The sequence below is a fragment of the Coccinella septempunctata genome, chromosome 1 (assembly GCF_907165205.1).
Source record: "Coccinella septempunctata chromosome 1, icCocSept1.1, whole genome shotgun sequence".
NCBI classification, from domain to species: Eukaryota; Metazoa; Arthropoda; class Insecta; order Coleoptera; family Coccinellidae; genus Coccinella; species Coccinella septempunctata.
Window position 1 is genome coordinate 30,394,366 of NC_058189.1, and position 25,482 is coordinate 30,419,847.

Here is a 25,482-nt window from a genome sequence, read left to right on the forward strand (position 1 = left end):
AACAGCTATAAAGATGCCTGAGATAGGAAACAATACACTCAAGTTTAAAATCATAAAAATAACGAGGGGGTACCTTTTATTATTTATGCAGATTTGGAGAGCATACCTACTAATACTAAAAACAACTATCAAGAACATATAGCTGCAGCTGTAGGATACTATGTAAAGTGTTCATATGATGATTCTCTGAGTTTTTATCGTTCTTATCGAGGTCCCAATCGCATGAAATGGTTTGCAGATGAGATGAATCAAGTTGCTGGGGACGTTGACTCAGTTTTTCTATGTCCCTACGATATCGATACGACACCAAAACAGGAAGTCGAATTTCGGAAGGCAACTCACTGTCATATTTGTGAAGAAATGTTCAAACCTGAAGATAAAAAAGTAAGAGATCATAATCATCTTATCCCCGAAAAGAATTACCGTGGAGCAGCACATGAGGGGTGTAATATAAATTATAAGGAAAGTCACATGATTCCTGTAGCATTTCACAACCTGAGTGGATATGACCCTAATTTTCTGATACAAGATATTGCCACAAGAATGGAAGGAAAAATCGATTTGTTACCGATAACCAAGGAGAAATATATCAGTTTCACCAAACACTATGATGATTATCACATTAATTTCCGATTCATTGATAGTTTCCGATTCATGGCTTCCTCTTTATACCAACTATCGTCCATTTCAGAAGAGTTTCCGAACTTGAAATCACAATTTCTTGAGGAATCTGAAGAACATATCAGTCTTCTTACGAACAAAGGGGTAATGCCATATGATTATATCAATTCCTATGACCGATTCGATGATACTTCTCTTTCACCTATTGAAGCATTCTATAACAAATTGGATGGTAGGAAATGTCCACGAAGAAGATATGAGAGAGCACAACTTGTGTGGAATAAATTCAAATGTCAGAATTTGGGCCACTACAGCGATCTCTACATGAAAACTGACATTCTATTGCTGGCTGACGTATTTGAACAATTTCGATCGAGCTGCTATAAGACTTATGGATTAGATCCTGTTCATTATTTTACATTACCAGGATATACATGGGATGCAATGATGAAATATACAAAACAAGAATTAGAACTTCTCACAGATGTTGATATGTTTTTGTTTGTTGAAAGAGGAATTCGGGGCGGCCTTAGTCAAGTATGTAGTAAACGACGAGCAAATGCAAACAACAAATATATACCCAACTTTGATTCATCTAAATCAGAAAATTACCTCATGTATTATACTTTGATGTTAACAATCAATATGGATGGGCAATGTCACAATTTCTACAATACGGCGGTTTTCAATGGTGTGATGAAAATATCGATGTGACCCATATCCCGGATGATGCTCCGGAAGGATATATTTTAGAAGTTGACCTCGAGTATCCCAGAGAATTGCATGAATAACATAAAGATCTACCTTTCTGCCCAGAACATTATAATTCTAAAACACAAACTTATGGCCACATTACATCAAAAGAAGAAATATGTCATCCACTATAGAAATCTAAAACAAGCATTGAAGAATGGCTTGATTATAACAAAAATACATCGAGTGCTCAAGTTCAAGCAATCTACATGGCTCAAGTCTTTATCAACCTCAATATGGATCTGAGAAAGAATGCCAAAAATGAATTCGAGAAGAATCCCTTTAAACTGATGAACAACGCTGTTTTTGGTAAGTTGTTATATCCATTTAAATTACATTCATATGATTTCCAATATATATATATATATATATATATATATATATATATATATATATATATAAAAAAAAAAAAAAAAAAAAAAAAAAAAAAAAAAAAAAAAAAAAAAAAAAAAAAAAAAAAAAAAAAAAATATATATATATATATATATATATATATATATATATATATATATATATATATATATATATATATATATATATATATATATATATGTCTACATATTCTTTTCTATTGTTACAGGAAAAACGATGGAGAATATTCAGAAAAGGGTTAATGTCCACCTTCTAACAAAATGGAAAGGACGATATGGGGCGGAAACTTATATCTCCAAACCTGAATTCAAGAACTCAGTTCTTTTCAATGAGAACTTCGTAGCTGTTGAAATGCAAAAGCTGCAGATCTATTTAAACAAGCCAATTTATGTGGGAATGAGTATCTTGTATTTGGCTAAAACTACTATTTATGACTTCCATTACCACTACAGGAATGAAGCTTTCAGTGCTGGCTTCACCATCTTATATACTGATACCGATTCTCTCATTTATGAGTTTTCTGAAGATCCTTATGAAAGAATTAAACTTGACTGTTATGACCTCAGATTATCCCAAGAATAATACCTACGGTATTCCTCAAGTTAATAAAAAGGTATCAGGAATGATGAAGGATGAAAACAATGGAATACCTATGACCGATTATGTTTGTCTCAGATCCAAACTGTGTGCTGTGAAAACTTATAAGGATGATCTCAATTTGAAAAAACAACAATGGGTGGAAGAAGAGTATGAAGCCGATGGAATTGAATCCATGTGTCGAAATTATGGTACCACTAAGAAAGCTGAGGGTATTAAAAAATCAGTCGTTAAGATAAGAATATGTTTTGATGATTACATTGAATGTTTAGAAACATAGAAACATAAAATTATTTCTCAAAATTTAATTCAGGCGAAGGAACGTCATGTGTATTCACTGACACAAGAAAAAATAGCCTTAAGTCCTGAAGACGATAAACGATGTTTGGTGCCCGGAACATTCAACACTCTACCGTGGGGTCATTATTCACTCAATAAACGCAAGATTGAAGAATATGATGAACCTAGGAAGAAGATTTCAATGTTTGAAAAAGTGTAGACTATGTGATTTAAATTTTTTTTTAGCGATCACTCTGTTTTAATCAAACAATTATCAATGTTACTGTTAATACAATAAATGATATTTCTTTCACAAGGTTTCAATCAATGAATCACCATCACCCTTTCACTCATGATTTTAAAAATAAAAATGAAAGCTCCCAGCTCTTCTACATCATTTGACTAGCGACATATCTCCTCATTAACATCCTAAAAAGCATGACGTATCTCTAATACCAACGCTAAGGTACCTACCTATCTATCTATCTCGTAACACAGTAGCCCCGAGTTCGAATCCCGACGTTTAGAAAAGTACGAAACAAAATCTCGAACCCGCTCACCCTCACACCCCTCATCATCAAACCTGTCACCCTCTCCGCCACTCTCCTCTAACCCTCTCAGACCCGCCTACTGGATGACCTTGAACGGGACTTTCAAAATTGACCGATTTCTCCAAAATGGACCTTAGAATTCCTTATGGGAATTTACATCTTTCAAAAGCCACGTTCGAGGAAATATTCGTTGAGATATTATGAAAAATACAGCTTGTATCTATGTTAAATTTAAAATGAAGAGTACTATGTAAGCTGAATTATAGATAGAGATCAAACCATGGATGATTGAATCAAGTATTCAAACGCAAAATAATAATTAAACCATGCGTAGAGACATACTATTCTGTGATTCAGCCTACTCAATCATTTAAAATTCACATAAAAACTATATTTTTCATAATATCTGAACGAATCTGAGGGTGATGTATGATGTATGATATATTTCTGAAACGAAAAAAAAATGGCGATTCTTTCTAAATCATTTAAAACGACTGTTTCCATAAAACACAACTTTACGTTATAGCTCAGCAAATATACCTGTTGGAAGAAATCATAGTACGCCACTGGATTGCTATAAAAAAGTATCGGTATAATGTTTTCATTTCAACATCTTAGCACAAACAGGAACGGAGATAATGACCAAAGTTGGAATTGCCCAAATTTCAATTTTGGCCTATAATTCGAAAACAAAAGAAGATAGAGGAATGCAGTTGGTTGCATTATTAGTTTCTCGAAAGAAGACGACATGAATGGCATATTTATTTTCCTCTATCTCGTTGGGTAAAAAGTTGTAGTTCAGCTATCACCAATTTTGCCCGCCCTGTACACTGTGCAGCACATAATACCAATCTGGCAATTTCTGGTGCTTCGGAAATAGCACCTATCAGAAACTGCATAGGGGCGATTGAGAAAGTATATTCTTTCTTCAATACCCCTAAAGGTGGGCGCACATACAACGGCATCGGACGGACGGTACGGATCGGAATAAAATATACTTTCAATGGAACTGAATGGAGCAACGCACATATGTGCGGACGGCAGGCATCGCATCGCATCGCATCCGACGGGAATTGAGGAACAAGAAATTTCGACCGATGCGTGCCGTGCCAGCCGATTCCGACATATGTGCGATACCAATCGGAGATTGCCGCGGCATCTTCGTCATTTTGCAAATCTCTACCTACAGCAGCACCTTTGTTGTATGGGTAGTCAAACGAAACAGGACAGAAACATGTTCACGAGAACTGTGAGTACGTAATTATAATTTAGTTTGAATTGTAGGAATAATTTCAGTGCAAGAAACAATAGCAATCATCAAAGGAAATATGGTAGGTTGAGAATTCATTTATTCTATTCAAAAATATTAAATGGACCTTCAAATTGTAGCTTTTAAACACTTTACTTCATTAGTGGCTCCTCTTATGTATTTCAATTGAAGTACTAAATAAGAGAACATATTCTCCAAATCCATTCCTTTATCTTTATACATGTATATCATGAATCCACATTCATCAACGCCTCCTTCGGTTTTCGAAAATTTTCTTCGTCCAGAACAATCGCTATTTACTCACCGCTTAAAGACATATTCGCAACTAACCTATTCTTCCATTTCTTATGGCGATTCCGATAGAATATGTGCGATACCTTCATGAAAATTCCGACCCTTCCTTCCATGCCGTCCGTCCGATGCCAATGTATGTGCGCTTCCCTTTAAAGACAACAAGTGCTACAACGTCAAGTTCATCCGTTACTGCCAGATTCTCGCAGAAACAAATTGAAACAGATGTGCCCAACCAGGTGGATTCGAAGGCATGATTCAGTCATGATTATGGTGGAATTGTTGAAACCCGTGCATGCAGCTCTTCAGGATAATATGTCTGTGGACAGATACGGATTCCAATTCAGGTGCGTTTGTTTTGCTGAGTGCTTTGGCCCAGTCACAGTTTATAATTTCATTGTTCTCAGTAGAGAAGCTCCTCGGATACAGTCTTCCCTCATCCAAAATCCTTCAACTTGAGAACTCAGATCTTGAAAATCAGTTTTCGTACAATGGGTTGATTCATTTTTATCTGGTTTAGAAGATCGATTTGCCAAACATATGTCAATAATTAAGAAATTCATGGTATGCTACCAACAAAAGATTTTCAATCTGCATCAAAAAATTAGGACTTTTTGAGTCTTTCTGAGTTGTATAGTCATGATATTCAGGATTCCAGAAGGATTATTTTGAAGGCAGACCTGTGCCTGCGATACCAAAAATTCAACAAAGCAAGTTCTCCACAAAGACCGAAAAATGCACTTGATGAATTGAATCTATGTAATTCAGACATATTTACATCCGAATGTTTTCGTATCACTTAAAATATAAGCCACTCTGCTGGTATCGACTAGTTCACCAGAAAGCTCATTCTCGACTGAAGTCCTATTTGAGAAATACAACCAGTGAAAACAGGCTAAATGGATTGGCACATCTGAATATTCATAGAGAAATCCACATTGATCCGAAGGATATTGTGGCAGTTCTAAAAGATAATGGTCCGAAAGGTTAGATTTTCTTTTATGAATTTTGAAACATATTTGTATGTTTGACTCATTTTTACTTCCTTTCCTTCCATTGAAATGTGTTTTCCATCGTTGGAAAAATACATCGTCGAGAGACCTCCAAATTCTCTTGGTATAGCATTTTATCGTAATTTGTATCGATGCTCCAATGTGACCAAAAACCGTCTGTCTTTAATTAACATGTTTTCGGTAGAAACTAGCTGGGCGTCAACTGCCGATCAATGAAGGATCTTACAGATTTGCTTGTCGAATCAGATGGTGACGATATGGATGGCGATCACATTGTAGTCGCGGGTATCAAGAATCGAAGACAATCGAGAGGAAATTGTCGAAATTGGATTAGACAATTGAACTTTCCAATAAACTGACGAAGGAAAATGAATCAATGAAAAAGGAAATTTCGGACATGCATGAACAAGTTGGAACAGCATTAAACAGAAAGTAACATAGAAATAATGGATGTCCCTGAGAAAAAAACGAGAACTTGTTTGAGACAATTACTAAGATTTGGCTCTTATGTGGATCACGAGGTGCATCCTGAAGTATAAGACTTCATAACTAGAGTACCAACAACAAACATTTTTAGCAGCTGTTAAACTGAAACGTACTGAACAAGGAGGTAAACAATGGTTCAATACTGATAATGTTTCCCCAAGATGCTCACAACAATTAATACAGTTGCGCCTCATAACAACAGTTTCAAATGTTTGGATTCAGAATGGAAACATCCTTGCGCGACAAAATGACACCTCAAAAATCAGACAGAGCACTATTCATCGACGTGGCAATTCTACATAATAACAATCTTCTAGATAGGCACGCTGAAAAAATTTCAAAATACAGAGATCTCGAGGAACAAACCAGAAGACAGTGGAAGCTGAAAGATATCAAGACCATCCCTATTGTCATTTCATCTACAGGCCTGATACCGAAGAAACTACTAGAGAACTTGAGGAAACTTCAGTTGGACGAAAATATCTATAGAGTCGTGCAGAAGGCTGTGCTGCTCGGAACGGCGAGAACTGTACGCAAGTACATGGGGAATGCAGAGAAACACCGTCTGCTGCGACAGAAAGTGCGGGTGGAGCAGGAATCCAACCGACAGCAGGGAGCCGAGGAGCGACCCGGACCCGACCACCACCACGAGCCCGAAAACCTGGAAAGGGCTCCAACAGAGCTTAATCCTTTTGATATCTGAGATATCTGGGATAAGTGAATTTTCCTCTGGAGAGGAGTGTGAAAGCCGCAAGGCTAAAGTCATATTATGTTTGAGAAACGGGGTGGTAAAGTTTTCAAAAATAAATCATTTATTATTTATATCTACAATACCACTTCAGATATTTTAATGAAATTTGTCATACATGTACCTACTATGAATCAAGAAGCATTTTTAATGTAACCCTTCTTTTTAATTTCCACCAGTGGTGTTCGTACGTAATTTGACATACCTATTTTGGCATACATTGATGGCACGCAAAATATTTTTCCTGAAATAAAAATTATTATGAAATTCCCAGTCATTTCTTACCAGAGTTGATCACTTGAATTTTTTCAATCCGATTCACGGTTTCCGCTTTAAAAATAAGAACAGTTTCTATGCATGATCATGACAATATCGTTAATACCTATAGTGCATTCAAGAATTATTGACATCCTACTAGGCCTTGAAAGTCCAGATGCACCTTAATATCTGGTCACAAAAGATATTCAATAATTTCAATTTCAAGTTTCAGTTTCAATCACAGAACTGGAATAACAAATAAAATAACCTAGAAAAATATTTGAAAACAAGAAATATTCAAATTCACAGCATATTAATCGGCATTCAAAATTGATACAATTATGTTTTCAATTTGTGAGATTTAACCCTCTAATACCCAACTCCGCCTTGAGACTGGTTGCATATAAGTGGATACAAAATTATTCCTTGTGAGCTTGAGTTCGAGTCGTTCGCTTGACAATAGAAGACGTGCTACAGTGCTCCGAGTGCTATAAAAGAGAAAGCGGAAGAGAAAGTCGAAGTGAAAGTTTACACTAGCGAAGCTACGGAATTTTTGATTTCGTCTGTGAAGTTTGTGTAGCTTGTATACGTGTATGTGTTATCGGAATTTTATTTCGTTAAAAAAGTTGGTGTTCATCTGCGGCGTCCAGGTTTCGATCGATGGTTCTGCAGAAAACATCAGGTGAGCTTATTTTTCGTATCTTTTTTCTGATTTTTCTCATGGCGTAGAGAAATTTTGATGAGTCAATTTGTTTTTATGCATGAGATACATTTTTCTTTTTTGTCTAGAAAAATTTTATTTCCAATTTCTTTGAGTGGTAGAGTAATTATTAAGCAGATTTTAAAATGTCTGACCATTCGGACTGCGATTCCGTAATGGAAAAAGACGCGCCAGAAATCGCTAATATCGTGTCCGAACACGATATTTTGAGAGAGGAGAACGCAAGTTTGAAAGCGAGGGTGAATGAGCTAGGTAGATGCGTGTCTAGCTTAGTTGCTGAGATTAAAAATCTCAGGGAGAGGCTCGAGTTGCAGGAGGGAAATAAGGAGAGTCCTTACTCCAAAGCACTCAAAAAGAACATTGTTTTGAAAAATGTTCAAGAAGTGACCTTACCGGTTCAAAAACAGAAGATGGAGGTGGTCAAAACCCCTCAAAACAAAATTTCCCTACCCGCCAAAAGAGTGAGGAAGGATAGCTCCTCGTCCAATGAAGACTCCAACAGAAAAAGAGTCTTGGAAACCCCAGCCCAACAGAAAACCACTCCAGTGGAGAGGAAGGAAAAAATCCCCCCAGTTACCCTGAAAGGTACGTCCGAATGGACGTCAATTTCCAACGCGTTAATGCGAAACGGTATTAAACACCAAAGAGCGACGACAGTAAAGGACGGTATAAGAATCGTCCCACAAACCGCAGATGATCATAGAAGGATGACGGACTTCCTTCATAAAATAAATAGGGAGTTTTACACTCTTCAACGGGAGGAAGAAAAGAAAATCTACGCGGTAGTGAGATACCTACCGCTGGACGCAGATATCCCGACGATCCTTGACGATCTCAAGGATCATGGATCGTCGATGCTGAGGTCATAAGGATGACCTCGAATATAAAAAAAAAGCCGATGCCCTTATTGCTGGTTAAAACCCAGAATAAGGGTATCTTCGAGGTGAGAAGGCTCTACAACATGAACTGTGTTGTTGAACCTAAGAGAAGGACGACCGGGCCTGGACAATGTTATCGCTGTCAGCGATAACCAGATAACCAGGGAGAACGAGGAGCGAAATGCTTCTTGTGTTCTCTGTGGAGAGCAAGGACATCCAGTCAGCTACAAGGGATGTAGCGAATGGAAATTGGTCACTAAAAAGGCCAAGAGATCGCCAAGATCAAACCAAACCAGCTCGAGGCCAACACAAAATACTCCGAAGCCAGCCCAAAACTCTTCGGAAGTGAAGAAACCCCAGGAAACTGCAACCAAAGCAGTCGAAGAGACGAAGAAACCAGAGAAAAAGACGGAAAAGGCAAAAAACGGCCAAAGAGGCGGAACCAGGAAAGGAATTTCTGGAATCACTGAGGAACTGGATAAGTTCACGAAAAACCTCCTCAGCACGATGATGCAGAATCTGGAGAAAGAGATTGAGAAGAAGATGCAGCAAATTATTAAGAATATTTAATGGCTGATACGACGATAAAGACCAATCTCATAATCGTCTCTTGGAACGTCGAAGGATTGAGAGCTGTTCCCCCTCAGCAGAGGGTGTGTTCGTCTGTTTGCAGATTTTCCCCCTGCTACACCAAAAAAAAAAAAACCTGTGAGCAGTTAAGTTCAACTGCCCATGTCCGCCTTCAGTATAGGTTCATTTTGTGAGAACAGGTGTTAATGTAAATCAGTTAACTATTTGCGAAAGAAGGATGTAGATTATACATAAGCTAACTTGAAACTAAACGAAAATAATTTCAAAAAGGAAAAAAAAACTTGGGCATTAGAGGATGAATTAAGAACATAATCAGAAGTAAAAATTCAAATTATCTGCTGTCAGTGCATAGATTCACATATAATAGGTCTATAGATCACTGTCTATTCATATTACCAACTTGAATTTCGCAACACAAAATCTTAACTTATGGGCTATTACCAACCTAAATTCGATTTTTCATAGCCACCCGAGATGTCAATCATTCTCGGATGGACTATAGATATGACAATATCAGCATGCAAAGACATACGTTAATTTTAATTTTTTAGATGAAACCCGTGCGTCCAACTAAAAAATTCAAGAGATCAAATTCGCTCATAATTGAATACAGTCAGTGCCGTGAAAACTTTACCAGCCAGTATCTCAAATGGTAAGACGTTTAGAACATATGAATTTTTTTCTTAAAATATGCCCAAAAATTACCCCTACAAATATTGACATTCAATTAGGAAACACCTTGTATATTGAAATTGTCCAAGTCAATGCAAACGTTATTGTATGCAAGTGGTCATCCTAAAAATAGGAGCATTCGGTGCACTATTCGTCCTTCGAAAGAGAACATAAAATGTATTTCTATTTGTCAATTTTATATCAGGGACTCTGAATGGAATTGACTGCAAAATATTCGGCACACGGAACAATCCATGGACAATTTTATAAAGAATAGTAATGTCAGTCATTTGTCGACAATTTTTCAGCTCCACTATTAGTCAAAGATCCCAGAGCGACCAGACATAACTTATTATCACACTGATGAAACTTTGGGATCTCAGTAGATTCTCATGTGCTTTGAATACCCGCGAACTTGTGTAGCTTGCCTAGTGACACCTGGGCAGATACCAGGTGGCAAAGGTGACTAAAAATAAGTGCTACTTTACTTATTTTCACATGGCTGATTTTTATATATGTTTTTAAGAATATCATTCTGAAGTTATATTATAAGTGCCAGACACTTCCCATGGGCCAAAACTCTTTTGCCAGACACTTTGAAGATGCACAAAAAATATATGAACTTTACTTATTTTCACATGGCTAATTTTTATATATGTTTTAAAGAATATTATTCTGAAGTTATAAGTGCCAGACACTTCCCATGGGCCAAAACTCTTGCCAGACGCCTTGAAGATGCACAAAAAATAAATGAACTTTACTTATTATCACATGTATGATGTTATAAAATATGCCATGATATATATGATATTCTTTAAAACATATATAAAAATCAACCATGTGAAAATAAGTAAAGTAACACTTATTTTTAGTCACCTTTGCCACCTGGTATCTGCTCAGGTGTCACTAGGCAAGTTACACAAGTTCGCAGGTATTCAAAGCACATGAGAATCTACTGAGATCATTTGTGTGAAAATAAGTTATGTCTGGTCGCTCTGGGATCTTACTCTATATAGCAAATTTCTCTCGGATATGTACTCATGATTATTGTAGACGATATTATTCTTGAAGGCTAGGAATCTGAGAAATCTATTTTCTATTCACTTATTTCTCTCTATTGTTAGAAATGAAACTCAAGAATTCCAAACTTAATCATTTATTTTCGTAAACACAAGAAATATCGAGCGGCTTGTACATCCGAGCACGAAGGGATCTTCAAATCGAATTGCCTGAGTACCACAGCTTCAAATCTCGGCTGTCGTTTATGTTTACTCAGCGCTTATCCCCTTTGACCGGCAGCGGCTCACCATATTCGTGTATTCGATTTCTTACACGGCCTTCCTGACAACTGCGACGCTCTCGACGCATTTTTCTCCAGAAGACCTATCTGTGAAAAAGAAATATTATTTTTTCTTTCACCTGGCTCAACCACTCACGGGACTGAGACCCAGAGACATACAATTCAGTGATAATCTCGATCATCACTCTGCTCTTATCAAATTATACTCGTAAGTACCTCAGCTATCAATCAGCTGTACCACTTGCTGGTCAGAGTCTCACATAATCAAAATTATATCTGTAATGACCTCAGCCATTACCCTGCTCTATCACTTACGTTACAGATACAGACAAATATCGAAATTACACCTGTAAAGACATCAGTCATTTCTCAGCTCTACCACTAACGGGACAGAGACTGACAAAAATCAAAATTATACCTGTAATGACCTCAGCCATCACTCAGCTCTACCACCAAGGGTACAGAGACTGACAAAAATCAAAATTATACCTGTAATGACCTCAGCCATCACTCAGCTCTACCAATAAGGGTACAGAGACTGACAAACATCAATCAAAATTATACCTGTAATGACCTCGGCCATCACCCAGCTCTACCACTAACGGGACAGAGACTGACAAAATCAAAATTGTACCTGTAATGACCTCAGCCATCACTCAGCTCTACCACTAAGGGTACAGAGACTGACAAAAATCAAGATCATACCTGTAATGACCTCGGCCATCACCCAGCTCTACCACTAAGGGTACAGAGACTGACAAAAATCAAAATTGTACCTGTAATTACCTCAGCCATCACTCAGCTCTACCACTTAGGGTACAGAGACTGACAAAATCAAAATTATACCTGTAATGACCTCAGCCATCACTCAGCTCTACCACTAAGGGGACAGAGACTGACAGAATCAAAATTGTACCTGTAATGACCTCAGCCATCTCTCAGCTCTACCACTAACGGGACAGAGACTGACAAAAATCAAAATTGTACCTGTAATGACCTCAGCCATCACTCAGCTCTACCACTAACGGGACAGAGACTGACAATGCAATAACAGCATTAATGTTTCTACACTAACCTTCTCTTTCAACTGAGTCACTTTCTGACTCCAGAAAATCCAATACTTCATTCATGTCAACATTCAAAGCCCATTGTGTAGGCCATCGTCTGAGCTGCTCCTTGGCTGCTTTCGTCACGATGTTCGTGCCAACCTTCTTAATTTTATAGCGTCCATTATCCAGGCAGTTCACCACCTCGTATGGACCCAGAAACTCATAATCGCTTTTACTAATGTGCATCTGAGAATCACGGTGCATCAGCACAAAGTCACCAGGCGAGTACTGAACGTTATCTCTTCTTCTCTTATTAACATCGTTCAGATCACGTGTCGAGGACAATTTTTCTGCTACTCGCTGTCTATCCAAATCTCGGTTTCTTATTGAAGACAGATCCTTTGACACATTTTTCAATAACGCCTGTATCAATGGTGTCGAACTTTGGATTCCCAAGAGTAATTGCAGTGGAGTCGAATTAGTTGATTTCTGCACAGTTGTGTTAAGAACAAGCTGGATTTTCCATAAACCACTCGGCCATTCTGCCTTTACTCGAGTTTCAATTCTCAATAAATTCCTAATGGTTCTCATATAGCGTTCCACCTGTCCATTTCCTCTGTGTATGTCTGGCGTAACATAATGATGCTCGATATTCCAATTCTCCAGATACTTTGGAAAAGTTGTATTCTTGAACGACGTAGCGGCATCCATTATAACTCGTTTAGGGGTTCCAAATAATGATAACACAGTTTCTAATTTTTCGCGAGTTTCTGCGGTGGTCACACTTTTCATTGGCATCAAAATGCAATATTTCGTAAAACTATCAACGATAACCAAAATGTGCTTGTAACCGTCAGTAGACACAGGTAATGGTCCTAAACAATCCAAATGTAAGGTGTGAAATGGTTCTTTGGGAATCTCTACTGGATGTACAAAACCTTGTAGTGGTCCTGTTCTTGTCTTTTTTACTGCACATATTACACAATGCCTAACATAACATTTGATGAAGTGTCTCATTCGTGGAAACCAAAAATTTGCAGCTATCGACTGGTAAGTTTTATCATCGCCGATATGACACTGCTCGTCATGGAAGATACGGAGTAACCCTAAGCGACTTTGTCTAGGAACAAACCACTGCAGATTCATTGTTCCATCTGGGTTGTGGTGCTTGTGGTACAACATTCCATCCTTTTCAGTGTATTGGTTAGAGTCGAGATCTCCATTCCTTAGCTGTTCCAACATGTTTTGAACTTCCTCGTTTCCCTTCTGTTCAATGTAAGCCCAGTTATTATGCGAAACTCGGCGTATTGTGTTTACAGGATTTCTACTCAGATAATCCACATGTGGAAGATTGCTTCCTTTACGGTACTTTATCTCAAAATCGAAATCTTGAAGGTAAACCCACCAGCGGGCTATTCGAGGAATAAGATCCTTTTTAGTAGCTGTTGCCTTAACGGAATTGCAATCTGTGACTATGGTGAATTTGATCCCAAGCAAATAATTTCGAAAGTGTTTGAGTGCTTGCACTATTGCCAGAGTTTCTAACTCGTATGAGTGATACTTCGATTCACTGTCTGTTGTCCTTTTACTAAAGTAAGCTACAACCTTTGGCTGGTTTTCATGTTTTTGTATAAGTATGGCACCATATCCAATACTGCTAGCATCAGTGTGCAGCTCTGTGGGTGCTTCTGGATCATAAACAACGAGCAGAGGCCTTGATGTCAGATGATCAATGACATATTTTCTTGCTTCCTCCTGCTCTTCTCCCCATTGAAAGGGAATTCCTTGTTTCGTCAGGCGAGTTATACATGCCGTTTTACTAGCGAATTCTGGGACAAATTTCCTGAAATACCCTGGTAGACCCATAAATTGACGAATTTGCTTGACATTTGTTGGAATTGGCGACTTCATTAGCGCTTCGACCTTGGCTTTCCCTGTTCTTACACCTTCACCTGATATTTCTCTCCCAAGGTATTCTAAGCTTGGTTGCAGGAAGTGGCATTTTTTTATGTTCAGAGAGAAACCAGCAGAACTAAGTGCTTCCAAGACGCGTCTTAAGTTGGTAAGCCCTTCTTCCGGGGTGGCACTAGGAATGAGAATATCGTCCACATAAACTAATGCAATAGTATCTTTCAAATTTCCAAGGGCTCGATTGACAGCCTTCTGGAATACAGCCGGTGCATTGGTTAGACCGAAGGGCATACGAAGGTATTCGAAATGACCATCAGGTGTCACAAAAGCAGTCTTCGGAATGGATTCTTCATGTATCGGTATTTGGTGGAAACCGGAAGCCATATCCAAAGATGTGAAATAACATCCTTTTCCTAACCTATCCAACTGATCCTCAATTAATGGCATGGGAAATCGATCTTTAATAGTAATTCGGTTAAGTTCACGATAGTCGACGCACATTCTGAAGGATGTATCCTTTTTTCTCACTAATAGTATTGGTCTTGCAAAGGGTGATTCACTAGGACGTATAATGTTGTTCGCCATCAAATCGTTGGTGATTTCACGAACAGCTTCCCTTTCGGTAGCGGATAGTCGATAAGGATTACGAGCAACTACAGTATCTTCTGATAGGCGTATCTGAAGACTCACATTGTTTACCGCGCCTACTTTATTTCCAGTTGTTATCATGCCACTAAAATCTCGAAGAATAATTTGGAAATCATCCAGGTACTCAGCAGGTACATCAATCTCAGTTATTTCAGAATCGAAACTCTCAGAAATCCGGTTGATTCCAGGCAACTCACGACGTACGATGCGCGATCCTTCATGATCCGTAATGGTAACAAGACTCTGATCTTCGAAAATATTACGTCCAATCAAAACATCGTAATCAAGACTCTTAGCAGATACAAAAACGTAAGTAACTGGAATATTTACATCAGAGATGTTTGTGAAACCAACGAATTTTTTTGTTGCTTCAATGGTTACATTACTAAGTCCTTTCAGAATTATATTACATCCGGTTACTTTATTTTGGAATAAATGAGTGTACTTGTCTGAAATAAGAGAAAGGTCAGCCCCAGTATCAATTAAGGCCCAAAATTGATGACCATCGATGGAAATCTTTGTTGATCCGGCAGGTTTCCCTGTGGAACACAAGTTGATATTACGACGTTTTTCGATGGCAGCTTTCGTAAAACAATTTGAAATATTGTGACCCTTCTTAGCACAAAAACTACAACTCTCGTGATTTTGAGATGTACTAAGGAACACCTTGGTCATTAACAGGGAATCTTTTGTTATCTGATTGAAATTTGTTGTCTTTAACACGACAATTTGCTTGAACATGTCCCATTTTACCACATTGGTAACACTTCTTAGAAATTTTGAAACTGCTTCCTTTCTTGTCGGAAAAAGGATATTTTCTTTTGAGAGATGACTCATAACCAATCATTCGTTGCTGTCCATCGTTATATCGTGAAGGTTTAACGAACGATGACAAGAAAACTAACAACTCGGAAATAGTGCGACAGTTAGCATTCATTGCGGCATTTCGTATCTCAAGCTCTGAAATTCCATAAACAATCAATTCTACTCGATCTCCTTCACTCCAGTTAGCGCGTAAATTATTTAATAAAGCCGACTTCTCATGCACATAAGTTTCATAAGTGTTTACACAAGCACTTGAGAATTTAACTGCCTCTTCCAACACACGGCCAAGATTCCTTTTCGGAGGAAATGCTTCGATGAAATCGATACGGAAAGTAGCCCAGTCTCTGTTGTCGGGATTCCAACGTTCAAACCATCTTTTCGCTTCATTCAATAAAAATCGACCAATCCTTGCCAAGGTTTGAACATCAGACCACCCTACTTCATGCTTAATAGTCTCAACATAACTCACCCATTTATTCGATTCATTAATTTCGGGTTTGAAATACGGTAAATCTACCTGTTCACCAGATCTCTGCGATTGTAGAACTTTGACTAACTCCGCCAGTAAGCTTTGAGTCGAATCGCCATCCGATGATGCCATTTTTTTTTTCACTTGTCTTGTAAACACACAGTCCAGGATAAAATTTCAGGATACGACGTAATAACCACTCAGTATTCGTAAATGTCCATAAAAGCTCGAAAGCAGTCTTAGTAATTATCGTTTTTGTACCAATACAACAACACAAGTCACAAAATAACAGTTCACTATGAACGATAGGCACAATCCCACTTCTGATGTTAGAAATGAAACTCAAGAATTCCAAACTTAATCATTTATTTTCGTAAACACAAGAAATATCGAGCGGCTTGTACATCCGAGCACGAAGGGATCTTCAAATCGAATTGCCTGAGTACCACAGCTTCAAATCTCGGCTGTCGTTTATGTTTACTCAGCGCTTATCCCCTTTGACCGGCAGCGGCTCACCATATTCGTGTATTCGATTTCTTACACTATATAATTTTTGTATCAAGGATTCCAAACTTTTGATGCTAAATTCGTCGACTATACATAAGCGAAAAATATAGTACTAAGAATTTTTTGATATTTTAAAAAGTTCTGCAGTATCGATGCAGAACTTTTTGCCATCCCCAAAAGGATTTTCGAAATGCTGATCGAATAACGGCCGTTTTCAATAAACCTATCTATCCATCGTTTTACTTACTGACGATTAGTGACCATTGGTAACCATTCTGAAATATATCTACAGATAGATCATAGAAACGAAATCACATGCATTTTCTATCTTCAGTAACTGAAACAGTAGATAGATAGGATTATTGAAAACGGTACTCCTAAATTCAAAATATGGCAGATTTCAAAGGGTGATTTTAGCTTTGCTAAGGACCCCTCTTAATTTTCATTAAGAGGGGTCTTTCATATAACTCTTTGTTCAACAACCTTTTCTCTTCGAGTCTTCGAGTTTCAAAGGGTGATTTTTTTGCTTTTGCTAAAGACCCCTCTAAATTTTTATTAAGAGGGGTCTTTCATATAACTCTTCGTTCAACACCCTTTTCTCTTCGAATCAAAGCCCTTTAAAATCAGGTAAATAACATTGTTTCTATCTGAAATATCCACTTCAAAAGATACTGAGTGGAGAGGATGACAAAAAGATTGGGGCAGTTGAGGATTTTATTTTCAGGAGAGATTTGTAATGACAAATTTGGAATCAAGGTTTTGAAAATTAACATTTCTTAATTATACGCAAGATATCTTGAAGTATAACAGGGGACGGAGATCACTTTTCAAGAACTTTTAAATCAATAAATACAGAAGGGTTGCTGACAAAAGCATATCATTGCCAGAGGATAACCAACCTTATATATATTCTTTTTGAGCTGGCACAATGGTGTAAATACATATCTTGTTGGAAGGGGTTCACAATCGAAATGAGTTTCCCAACACATAAGTGTGTAAAGCGAAGAGTAATGGAACATACCAACTTCATACGGTGGACCATCCTGATAGTAGAAGATCATCGCTTGTATTCCATTTTTACTGAGAAAATTCTCAAGGCAATCGACATGAGCATCTGCGTCACAGACTCCATCAATAACATACTGGATCTCGATGTTCAGATAGGTGGCAACCATATCACAGATATATCGATGTGGCATTTGGATACTGGAATTACGGGTGAGTCTCTTGTCTTTGTATTTCACCTAGAAAAGAACAATAGGTCTTGAAAAGGTTCACGAATGCGTAGTAATATTATGAAGAGTCTTGGACAGTCTATTTATTTCGGCATTCACGACTTTCCGGATGGCAGATCAATGATGCAAACTGTATCCACCGTGAAAACGTTCACAATACCAAGAAGATATGGAAAGGAGGAAAAGAAGAAGGTTCGGACTACTAAGCAATATGAATGATTATGTTGAAACAGGATGACCATTTCAATATGACGTAGCTGCGGGGAAAATCCCAAGCACAACAATCGATCACGTAGAAATGTTTCTTTGTTCGTGGTTTTTGTTTTGTTATCTGGAACATTTGTTGCAGATGTGTCCTTTGAGGGATATTTTAGTTACTTTTATCATATTCTTTTTTCACTTCATCAAGCTCTTTCCATCTGAAATCGTTTAATTGTATAAGGCGCGGTTCTCACTGGAGCGATACGATAAGCGATGCAACATGAGTAATGTTTTATCGCCCGATGCAACTTTTATCTTCGCAACACTCCAGTGCACACTGAAGCGATACGATAGCCAAATCAAGCGCTAAATTGTCAATCAATTACGAAATTCTATGCTACTTTTTCCGATTTGATTCTCAATCACCTTTCTGTCGCTGAAGCGACCCGGCAGCTGTGTCGCCCAAACCGACGCGATTTCGATATTTATCGGTGTAGTATCGCGATCGCTTCAGTGTGTACTGAATTAGTTGCTTCCATTACATTTGCACGGCTATAAAAGATCGGTGTCAATCACTTTGAAATGGAAAAAGGATGGTAAATACTATTCCATGTTGTCATACACAAAAACAACACTTAAATAAGAATTGTATATATGATAATACTTCGACTACGACTACATTGCAATATTTATATATGTTCAGTACTTTGTATGTAATGTTTCTACTAAAAATATTTTTAAGGATGTCGTAGTTTATTTTTGCATGACCAGCCCTGAAGTTTTACCTGACTTATTTCCAGTTTACTTTTTGAAACAAGGCGTGCTCCTCACAAGTTTGCAGTTGTACCAATCATATTCCAATATCCGGTTTTCAAAGCGGGCAACTATTATTTTTTGGAGATAAATAAAGCTACCTATGGTTGGCGGCAGGTAAGTTAGGCCCATATTAAATTCCCCGAATTCAAGTCAAAAACCGGTTTTCTGAAACTGGTTTTTGAGGTGAAAGAATCTGTTCTTTCACGTTTGGGGGTATTTTGAGTAGGTGGTTTTAAAAAATCTTTTTACCGCATGTGTTGGCCTATTCTCTTTAAAGCTACGGTTTCCTCGGACAGACCGTCGACCGTCGCGTCCAGACCGTCAACCGTCGAGGATAGCGATTTCCGCCCGAAGTGGTTTGCTAGAATTGAGTAGGAATTAGTTCGTCGGCTACATTTGTGTGCGGAGCGGTTGATTTTGTTACTGAAAATAACACGAAAAGTGAAATATTCGAAAATGGAAAAATTTATTGTAATGTTATTGCTGGAAGAAGACATCCTTCAAAGATTTGAATAATGAATTATTTTTGAGACGCCATGTCCCATACAGAAGGAGCCTTCAATATCACTGTGCATGCTAGACTTTTTGGAAATTAAATGAAATTCAGGGAGTATTTCAGACTCACCAAATATTACTTTTGACCACCAAATCTTTATAGCTTCGGTGTACTACATTTTATAAGGGTGGATATTGTCTTACCAAGCCTAATCATGATCCTCCGATGACAATTTTTCAATCATTTTCTCATTTTTCCTTATATTATTTCCGTAACTCTATTTGAACAGTAGCCGCTCAACTGCGCGACGCCGCTCTAATCTAACCTCGACAGATATGGACGGCTGGGATGCGACCTGCCAGTTGAACGTCCAGGCACCGTCCAGCTACGCGTTTGCTAAAAAAACGGTCCCATAGTAATACATTGGTTAGATAAAATCGTCGAAACACGGCGGTTGGCGGCCTGGACGCGACGGTCGACGGACTGTCCGAGAAAACCGTAGCTAAAGCTACGGTTTCCTCGGACAGACCGTCGACCGTTGCGTCCCGGCCGTCAACCGTCGAGGATAGCGATTTCCGCTCGAAGTGGTTTGCTAGAATTAAGTAGGAATTAGTTCGTCGGCTACATCTGTGTGCGGTGCGGTTGATTTGGTGGTGAAAATAACACGACTGGAGAAATATTCAAAAATGGACCCTGAAAAATTAATTGTTATGTTATTGTTGGAGGAAGAAGAAGAAGAAGAGGAACTAGTAATGACAACCCTCAAAGATTCTAATAGACCAGTGGATGAATTATTTTTGAGACGGCCTACAGAAGGTGCCTTCAATATAACTGTGCACAGGAGACTTTTTGCGAATGAAACCAAATTTAGGGAGTATTTTAGACTCTCCACTGATCTTTTCGCAGTCGTTTTGAGTTTTGTCAAGGACGACATCAGCAGGAAACCTACCAATAGGGTAAAATGTCCCATTTCTGCTGAAGAGAAGCTTTGTATAACGCTGAGGTAAGTTTCTGGTCCAAAAAAGGATTGCATTATGTGAAGGCAAAATGAAATTTTCCTCGTACTTTTATTATATTATTCGTTACATTTATGAAAATAAACTCAATATTCTTAACTTAACATTTGTACTGCATAAAATACTCAAATTATAGATTCACAATTGTGTAAATGATGTGAAGGGGGAAGTTGGTGATACTGCTGTAGGACTATCTTGTGGAGAAAATTCTCTTACATATGATGCTGCTATTGAGGTTGACTGAGACAGGTTTGTTGGTACTAAATATTGTTGAGGTATAACACTGTAACCAGAAGATCGGGAACCAGAACCAAATTCTCTTTGTTGTTGCTCAAACTCTAGTTCCGAAATTACTTCTAGAACTTTGACTTTTGCCCTTGTTTGCAGATCTGGATGAAGTTTTTCAACTGTCAACGCAATACTTTTAAAAAACATTGAGATTGGAGTAACCTCCTCTTTGGTTTCATTACGTGTTTGGCTCAGCAATTCTTTCATCATCTGGGTTCTTTCAATTCGCCCTCTCTTGATCTCTTCAATAACTTGTTCTCGTTCTTTCGAAACGGGCTTTCTTTTCCTGTTACTTGGAGTATTCGCAGGTGTTACCAGTTCTTCCACTGTGGTTGAGTGGTCGTCGTGATGTTCCACGGTATTCGTGAAGTCTTCGGTAACAGGAGGGGCTTCGAAGTCAATTAGTTCTTGAGAACCCTCTATATAATCTATATCATTAGATATGTGTGAATCATCCACTAAATCTTGTGATTCACTACTTCCATCACTTTCACTAAGGTTACTGATAGATCTGGAAATGAACGACTGTGATACATTGTACAAAGATATTAAATATTTACTATACTTACTTTCTCTCCATGATTGAGGTATTGTCGAGAAAGCTCAAGTTTTTGTACTTAGCAAAAAAATGTTCCAATTGAATATTTCTGGCTGAGCCAGTTTTTTGGCCTTTCATAACTTCTCGTTTCCTCTTCGTGTAGTTATCACGAATATTCTTCCATCTTGTTTGGCACGCTTTTTCTGAAAGTTTAAAGATTAATGTTAAGGCTACCAATTAAATTCGAATAATATTGTAAGATATAAATTATAAATAATTTTTCAGGTATTTGGCAACAGGGGAGTCCTTCAGATCACTAGCATTCCAATATCGTCAACATCATAGCTGGATTAGCGTTTCAGTTAGACAAGTGCTTCGAAGCATTAGGAAACGCATGCTTTCAACTTATATACCAAAACTGTCAGAAGACCGCATGAGGGCAAATGCTCAAGATTTCAATGATTTGTGGAACTTTCCAAATTGTTGTGGAGCCATCGATGGAAAACATGTCCGAATACAATGTCCAAAGAATGCTGGGTCACTTTATTACAACTACAAGCAGTTTCACTCAATCGTTCTGCTGGCTATAATCGATGCACATTATAGGTTCATCGCAATTGATGTTGGTTCGTATGGGCGAGAAGGAGATGCAAGCATCTTCGAAAAATCGAAGATGGGAAAGGATATCAAAGATGATAATTTCAACATCCCACCTGCAATGATTCTTCCAGGAACAGAAATTTCACAACCTTGCGTTATTTTGGGAGATAGTGCATTCTCCTTGACAAAAAATATTATGAAACCTTATTCACAAAAAGATTCCCTTCATGACCAGGCAAAGGCTGTGTTTAATTACCGACTCAGCCGTGCACGACGTACTTCCGAAAATGCTTTTGGCATTTTATGTCGGTACTTTCGAGTATTCTCTACTCCAATCGCTATTAATCCTTTTGCTGTTGATGACTTAATAATTTCAGCATGTATCTTGCATAATATGCTTCGAAATTCAAAAATTCCATCTCCTAAAGAAGACGAGGATTATACCCCACAATTGCCCAAGAAAAATATAATACCAATATCATCATCATATGCCAGAAGATCATCCACAGCTGCAAATTCTGTGAGGGACACCTTCAAAAATTATTTCGTTGGACCACATGGATCAGTGCCATGGCAAAATGCAAAGGTGCAGAGAATGGAATGATCATGCTCTTATTCCATATAATTGGAAATTATATTATATATTAAAAAAATATATACTCACCACTTTTTTTCATTCTCACCCCTATTTCTTTCCAAATATTATTTTTGACCACCAAATCTTTGTAGCTTCGGCGTACTATATTATATAAGGGTGGATGTTGTCTCACCAAGTCTATTAAGACTTCATCATCCTCCAATGAGAATTTTTCACACATTTTCTTATTTTTTCCAATATTATTTCACCGTAGATCGATTCAAATAGTAGCCGCTGAACTGCGCGACGCCGCTCTAATCTAACCTCAACAGATCTGGACGGACGAGTCGCGACCTGCCAGTTGAACGTCCAGGCACCGTCCAGCTACGCGTTTGCTAGAAAAACAGTCCCATAGTAAAACATTGGTTAGATAGAGCCGTCGGAACGCGGCGGTAGACGGCCTGGACGCGACGGTCGACGGTCTGTCCGAGGAAACCGTAGCTTAAAACCGTAGCTTTAGTTGGCTGCAACGACGGCAATAACTGGAATGAACACGTGGTCTGATTTCATGGCGTCAATATTAACTAACGTATTTTTTGGCATTAAGGCAAAAAGTAAGTTTACCATAACACAACTTTCTGGAACACGAAGATTAGTATCGCTTTTTTGGACAAGACTTCAATAATTCTATTGAGCCAGAAATTGATTCTCAATCACCTTTCTGTCGCTGAAGCGACACGGCAGCTGTGTCGCCCAAACCGACGCGATTTCGATATTTATCGATGTAGTATCGCGATCGCTTCAGTGTGCACTGAATTAGTTGCTTCCATTACGTTTGCACGGTTATAAGATATCGGTGTCGAATCAGGGTCGGGTTGCTTATCGAATCACCTGTCGCATCGTTTATCGTATCGCTCCAGTGAGAACCGCGCCTAAGGCCCGTATTAATAGTCAGATCTCAAGTATTGAGAATATCTTAAGTAGCGTCTTGAGACATCAGTTTAATTAATAAATTTGACTTGAGACTCTGTCAAGATGACGTCTCAGTCGGCGATCTCACTTGAGTAGGCGCTTATTAATAAATGTGACTCAAGTCCTCAAATGATCTCAAGATAGGTTTTGGAAACGTCAAATTTTGAGTATGGTCGAACCCTGACTCAAGATGATCTCGAAATGAAAGTTGAGTTGGTTTGCTCTGTGAACTGACAGAAATTTAATTGTCTTTTGTGCTTCCAAATCGGCATTATTGAAGTCAATATGGAATCCATGGATGTGGTCAACTACTACGACGAAAGCAATTTCATGAAGTTTATCGCAACAGAAAATCAGACTTCAATTTATGTCCAAGCCATTGTTGGCCTAATACAGAATTTTTGGATATTGTCGCAAGATGGGCAGGAAGCATGCTTGACTCCAGGATCTTTCAAATGTCCAGAGTTCACATGAGGTACACACAACTTGTACCGGATGGGCGTCTTGTTGAGTATAATGGTTACCCACCATTACCATTTTTACTAACACCCATAACACCTCCACCACAAGATGCTCCATCAATAAGGCACAAAAGAGATCGACAACTCTACAATAATATTATGTGTATTTTTTTGATTGCGATTTTTTGCACTGATTGACGCCATCTCGTTGACTCACCTAACTCCAAAGATGGAAACTCCGTCTCTGCCTCAAGTTTGAAGTATTGAGGATACTCTGGTCCTGTGGGTGGTATCTCACAAGGTCTTCTGTAGGCCTTATGCTATAGGTCCGAAGCTACAGTCAGATGTTACATCCAGGGTTCTGCTGTTTGTATAGCTAGAGTGTCGTATTTCGATGGCACTACTTCCTACAGATTACAGAAAGTTGTTTCTGTAATCTGTGCTACTTCCACGGTCTGGTCGAAAAACAATCTCTTCATCAACATCCCTTTGAGCTAATTTCGCGAGTGAATTTATACCCCGAGATACCCTCTGGACCACATGCATCGGCGGTCGATCAAATATGTGACATATTTCGTTCGTTCGAAATCGAAAAACCTGCACTTTATTTTGGGCCACAGTATTGAAAAAATATCAAGCAAAAATAAAAATACTGATTTCTTTTTTCGTTTTGTGGTCTCAAGTATATCTCAAGACCATTACTCAAGATATCATAAGTTGAGATTCAAGTCTCGTTACTTGAGATAGTATCAAACTGATACTGACTTGATATGAGTTTATTAATAAGCCGTCATCTTGAGATGCTGTCACTATCTTGAGAAAGTATCAACTGAGATAGGTCTTGAGACCCGTTTTGAGATCTGACTATTAATACGGGCCTTAGAGATTGGTGTCGAATCAGGGTCGGGTTGCTTATCGAATCACCTGTCGCATCGTTTATCGTATCGCTCCAGTGAGAACCGCGCCTAACACTTGTCTGACTCAAACTGGAATTGCGAGACATAGTGCGAGTGCGAGTAGTTATAAAATTAATAAGCCACAGCAGCTCATACACCTCTAGCATTATTTTCCTTCTTTTATTATTGGACACCCTGTAATCTGTTCACGTTTTTACATTATTATGCGAAAAAAATCTATTAAGTTGTCTACAGATCTACTCTGAAGTGACGTGGGACCACGTTATAACGTGTAAGTATAGTATACTATTCTGATTCTCCGTAAGTACCGAAGTACCCCCTCAGAAGCTCTGTGACTCGTGAGCTTGTACGACTTCGGAGAATCAGTTGTATTCTGTGTAAGCTATGCAATATACTAAGCCGACGCTTTAACCACCAAGCTACGGACGCTTGATTCGCATGATTCAACAATCTAACATCGAGTTGTGTGCGGAAGCGTTTAAATTGTTCTGACGTGACGTAGGTCGTGCATTGCCACGTCACGTGATGAATCTTCTGTGAGCTCGAATCACGATA

The 25,482-nt window shown here is 38.3% G+C and overlaps 2 protein-coding genes and 1 long non-coding RNA gene across 5 annotated transcripts in view; 1 reads left to right on the forward strand and 2 right to left on the reverse strand.

Moving 5' to 3' along the window:
• LOC123318393 (dynein axonemal heavy chain 8-like) overlaps positions 1 to 25,482 on the reverse strand; it is a 1,393,903-nt gene that overhangs the window by 1,347,986 nt on the left and 20,435 nt on the right. For all 3 annotated transcript variants that reach the window (XM_044905013.1, XM_044905020.1, XM_044905005.1), the window contains exon 3: positions 17,832 to 18,054. In XM_044905013.1, the coding sequence (XP_044760948.1) occupies positions 17,832 to 18,054 (223 nt within the window). The remainder of the gene's footprint in view (positions 1 to 17,831; positions 18,055 to 25,482) is intronic.
• Positions 11,242 to 12,615, reverse strand: LOC123318578. Its single transcript, XR_006538332.1, has 2 exons — positions 12,477 to 12,615; positions 11,242 to 11,488 (listed from the first exon to the last, which is right to left on the reverse strand). It is a non-coding gene; the product is annotated as an uncharacterized LOC123318578 (long non-coding RNA).
• On the forward strand, positions 20,125 to 22,728 carry LOC123318457 (protein ANTAGONIST OF LIKE HETEROCHROMATIN PROTEIN 1-like). Its single transcript, XM_044905080.1, has 2 exons — positions 20,125 to 20,561; positions 21,686 to 22,728. The coding sequence occupies exons 1-2, from the start codon at positions 20,245 to 20,247 to the stop codon at positions 22,602 to 22,604; spliced, it is 1,236 nt and encodes a 411-aa protein (XP_044761015.1). The 5' UTR covers positions 20,125 to 20,244; the 3' UTR covers positions 22,605 to 22,728.

Coding starts and splice junctions, on each gene's coding strand:
- LOC123318457 (XM_044905080.1), top strand. CDS start 20,245: ATGGACCCTGAAAAATTAATTGTTATGTTATTGTTGGAGGAAGAAGAA. Junction 20,562..21,685: donor AAGCTTTGTATAACGCTGAG/GTAAGTTTCTGG, acceptor ATAATTTTTCAG/GTATTTGGCAACAGGGGAGT.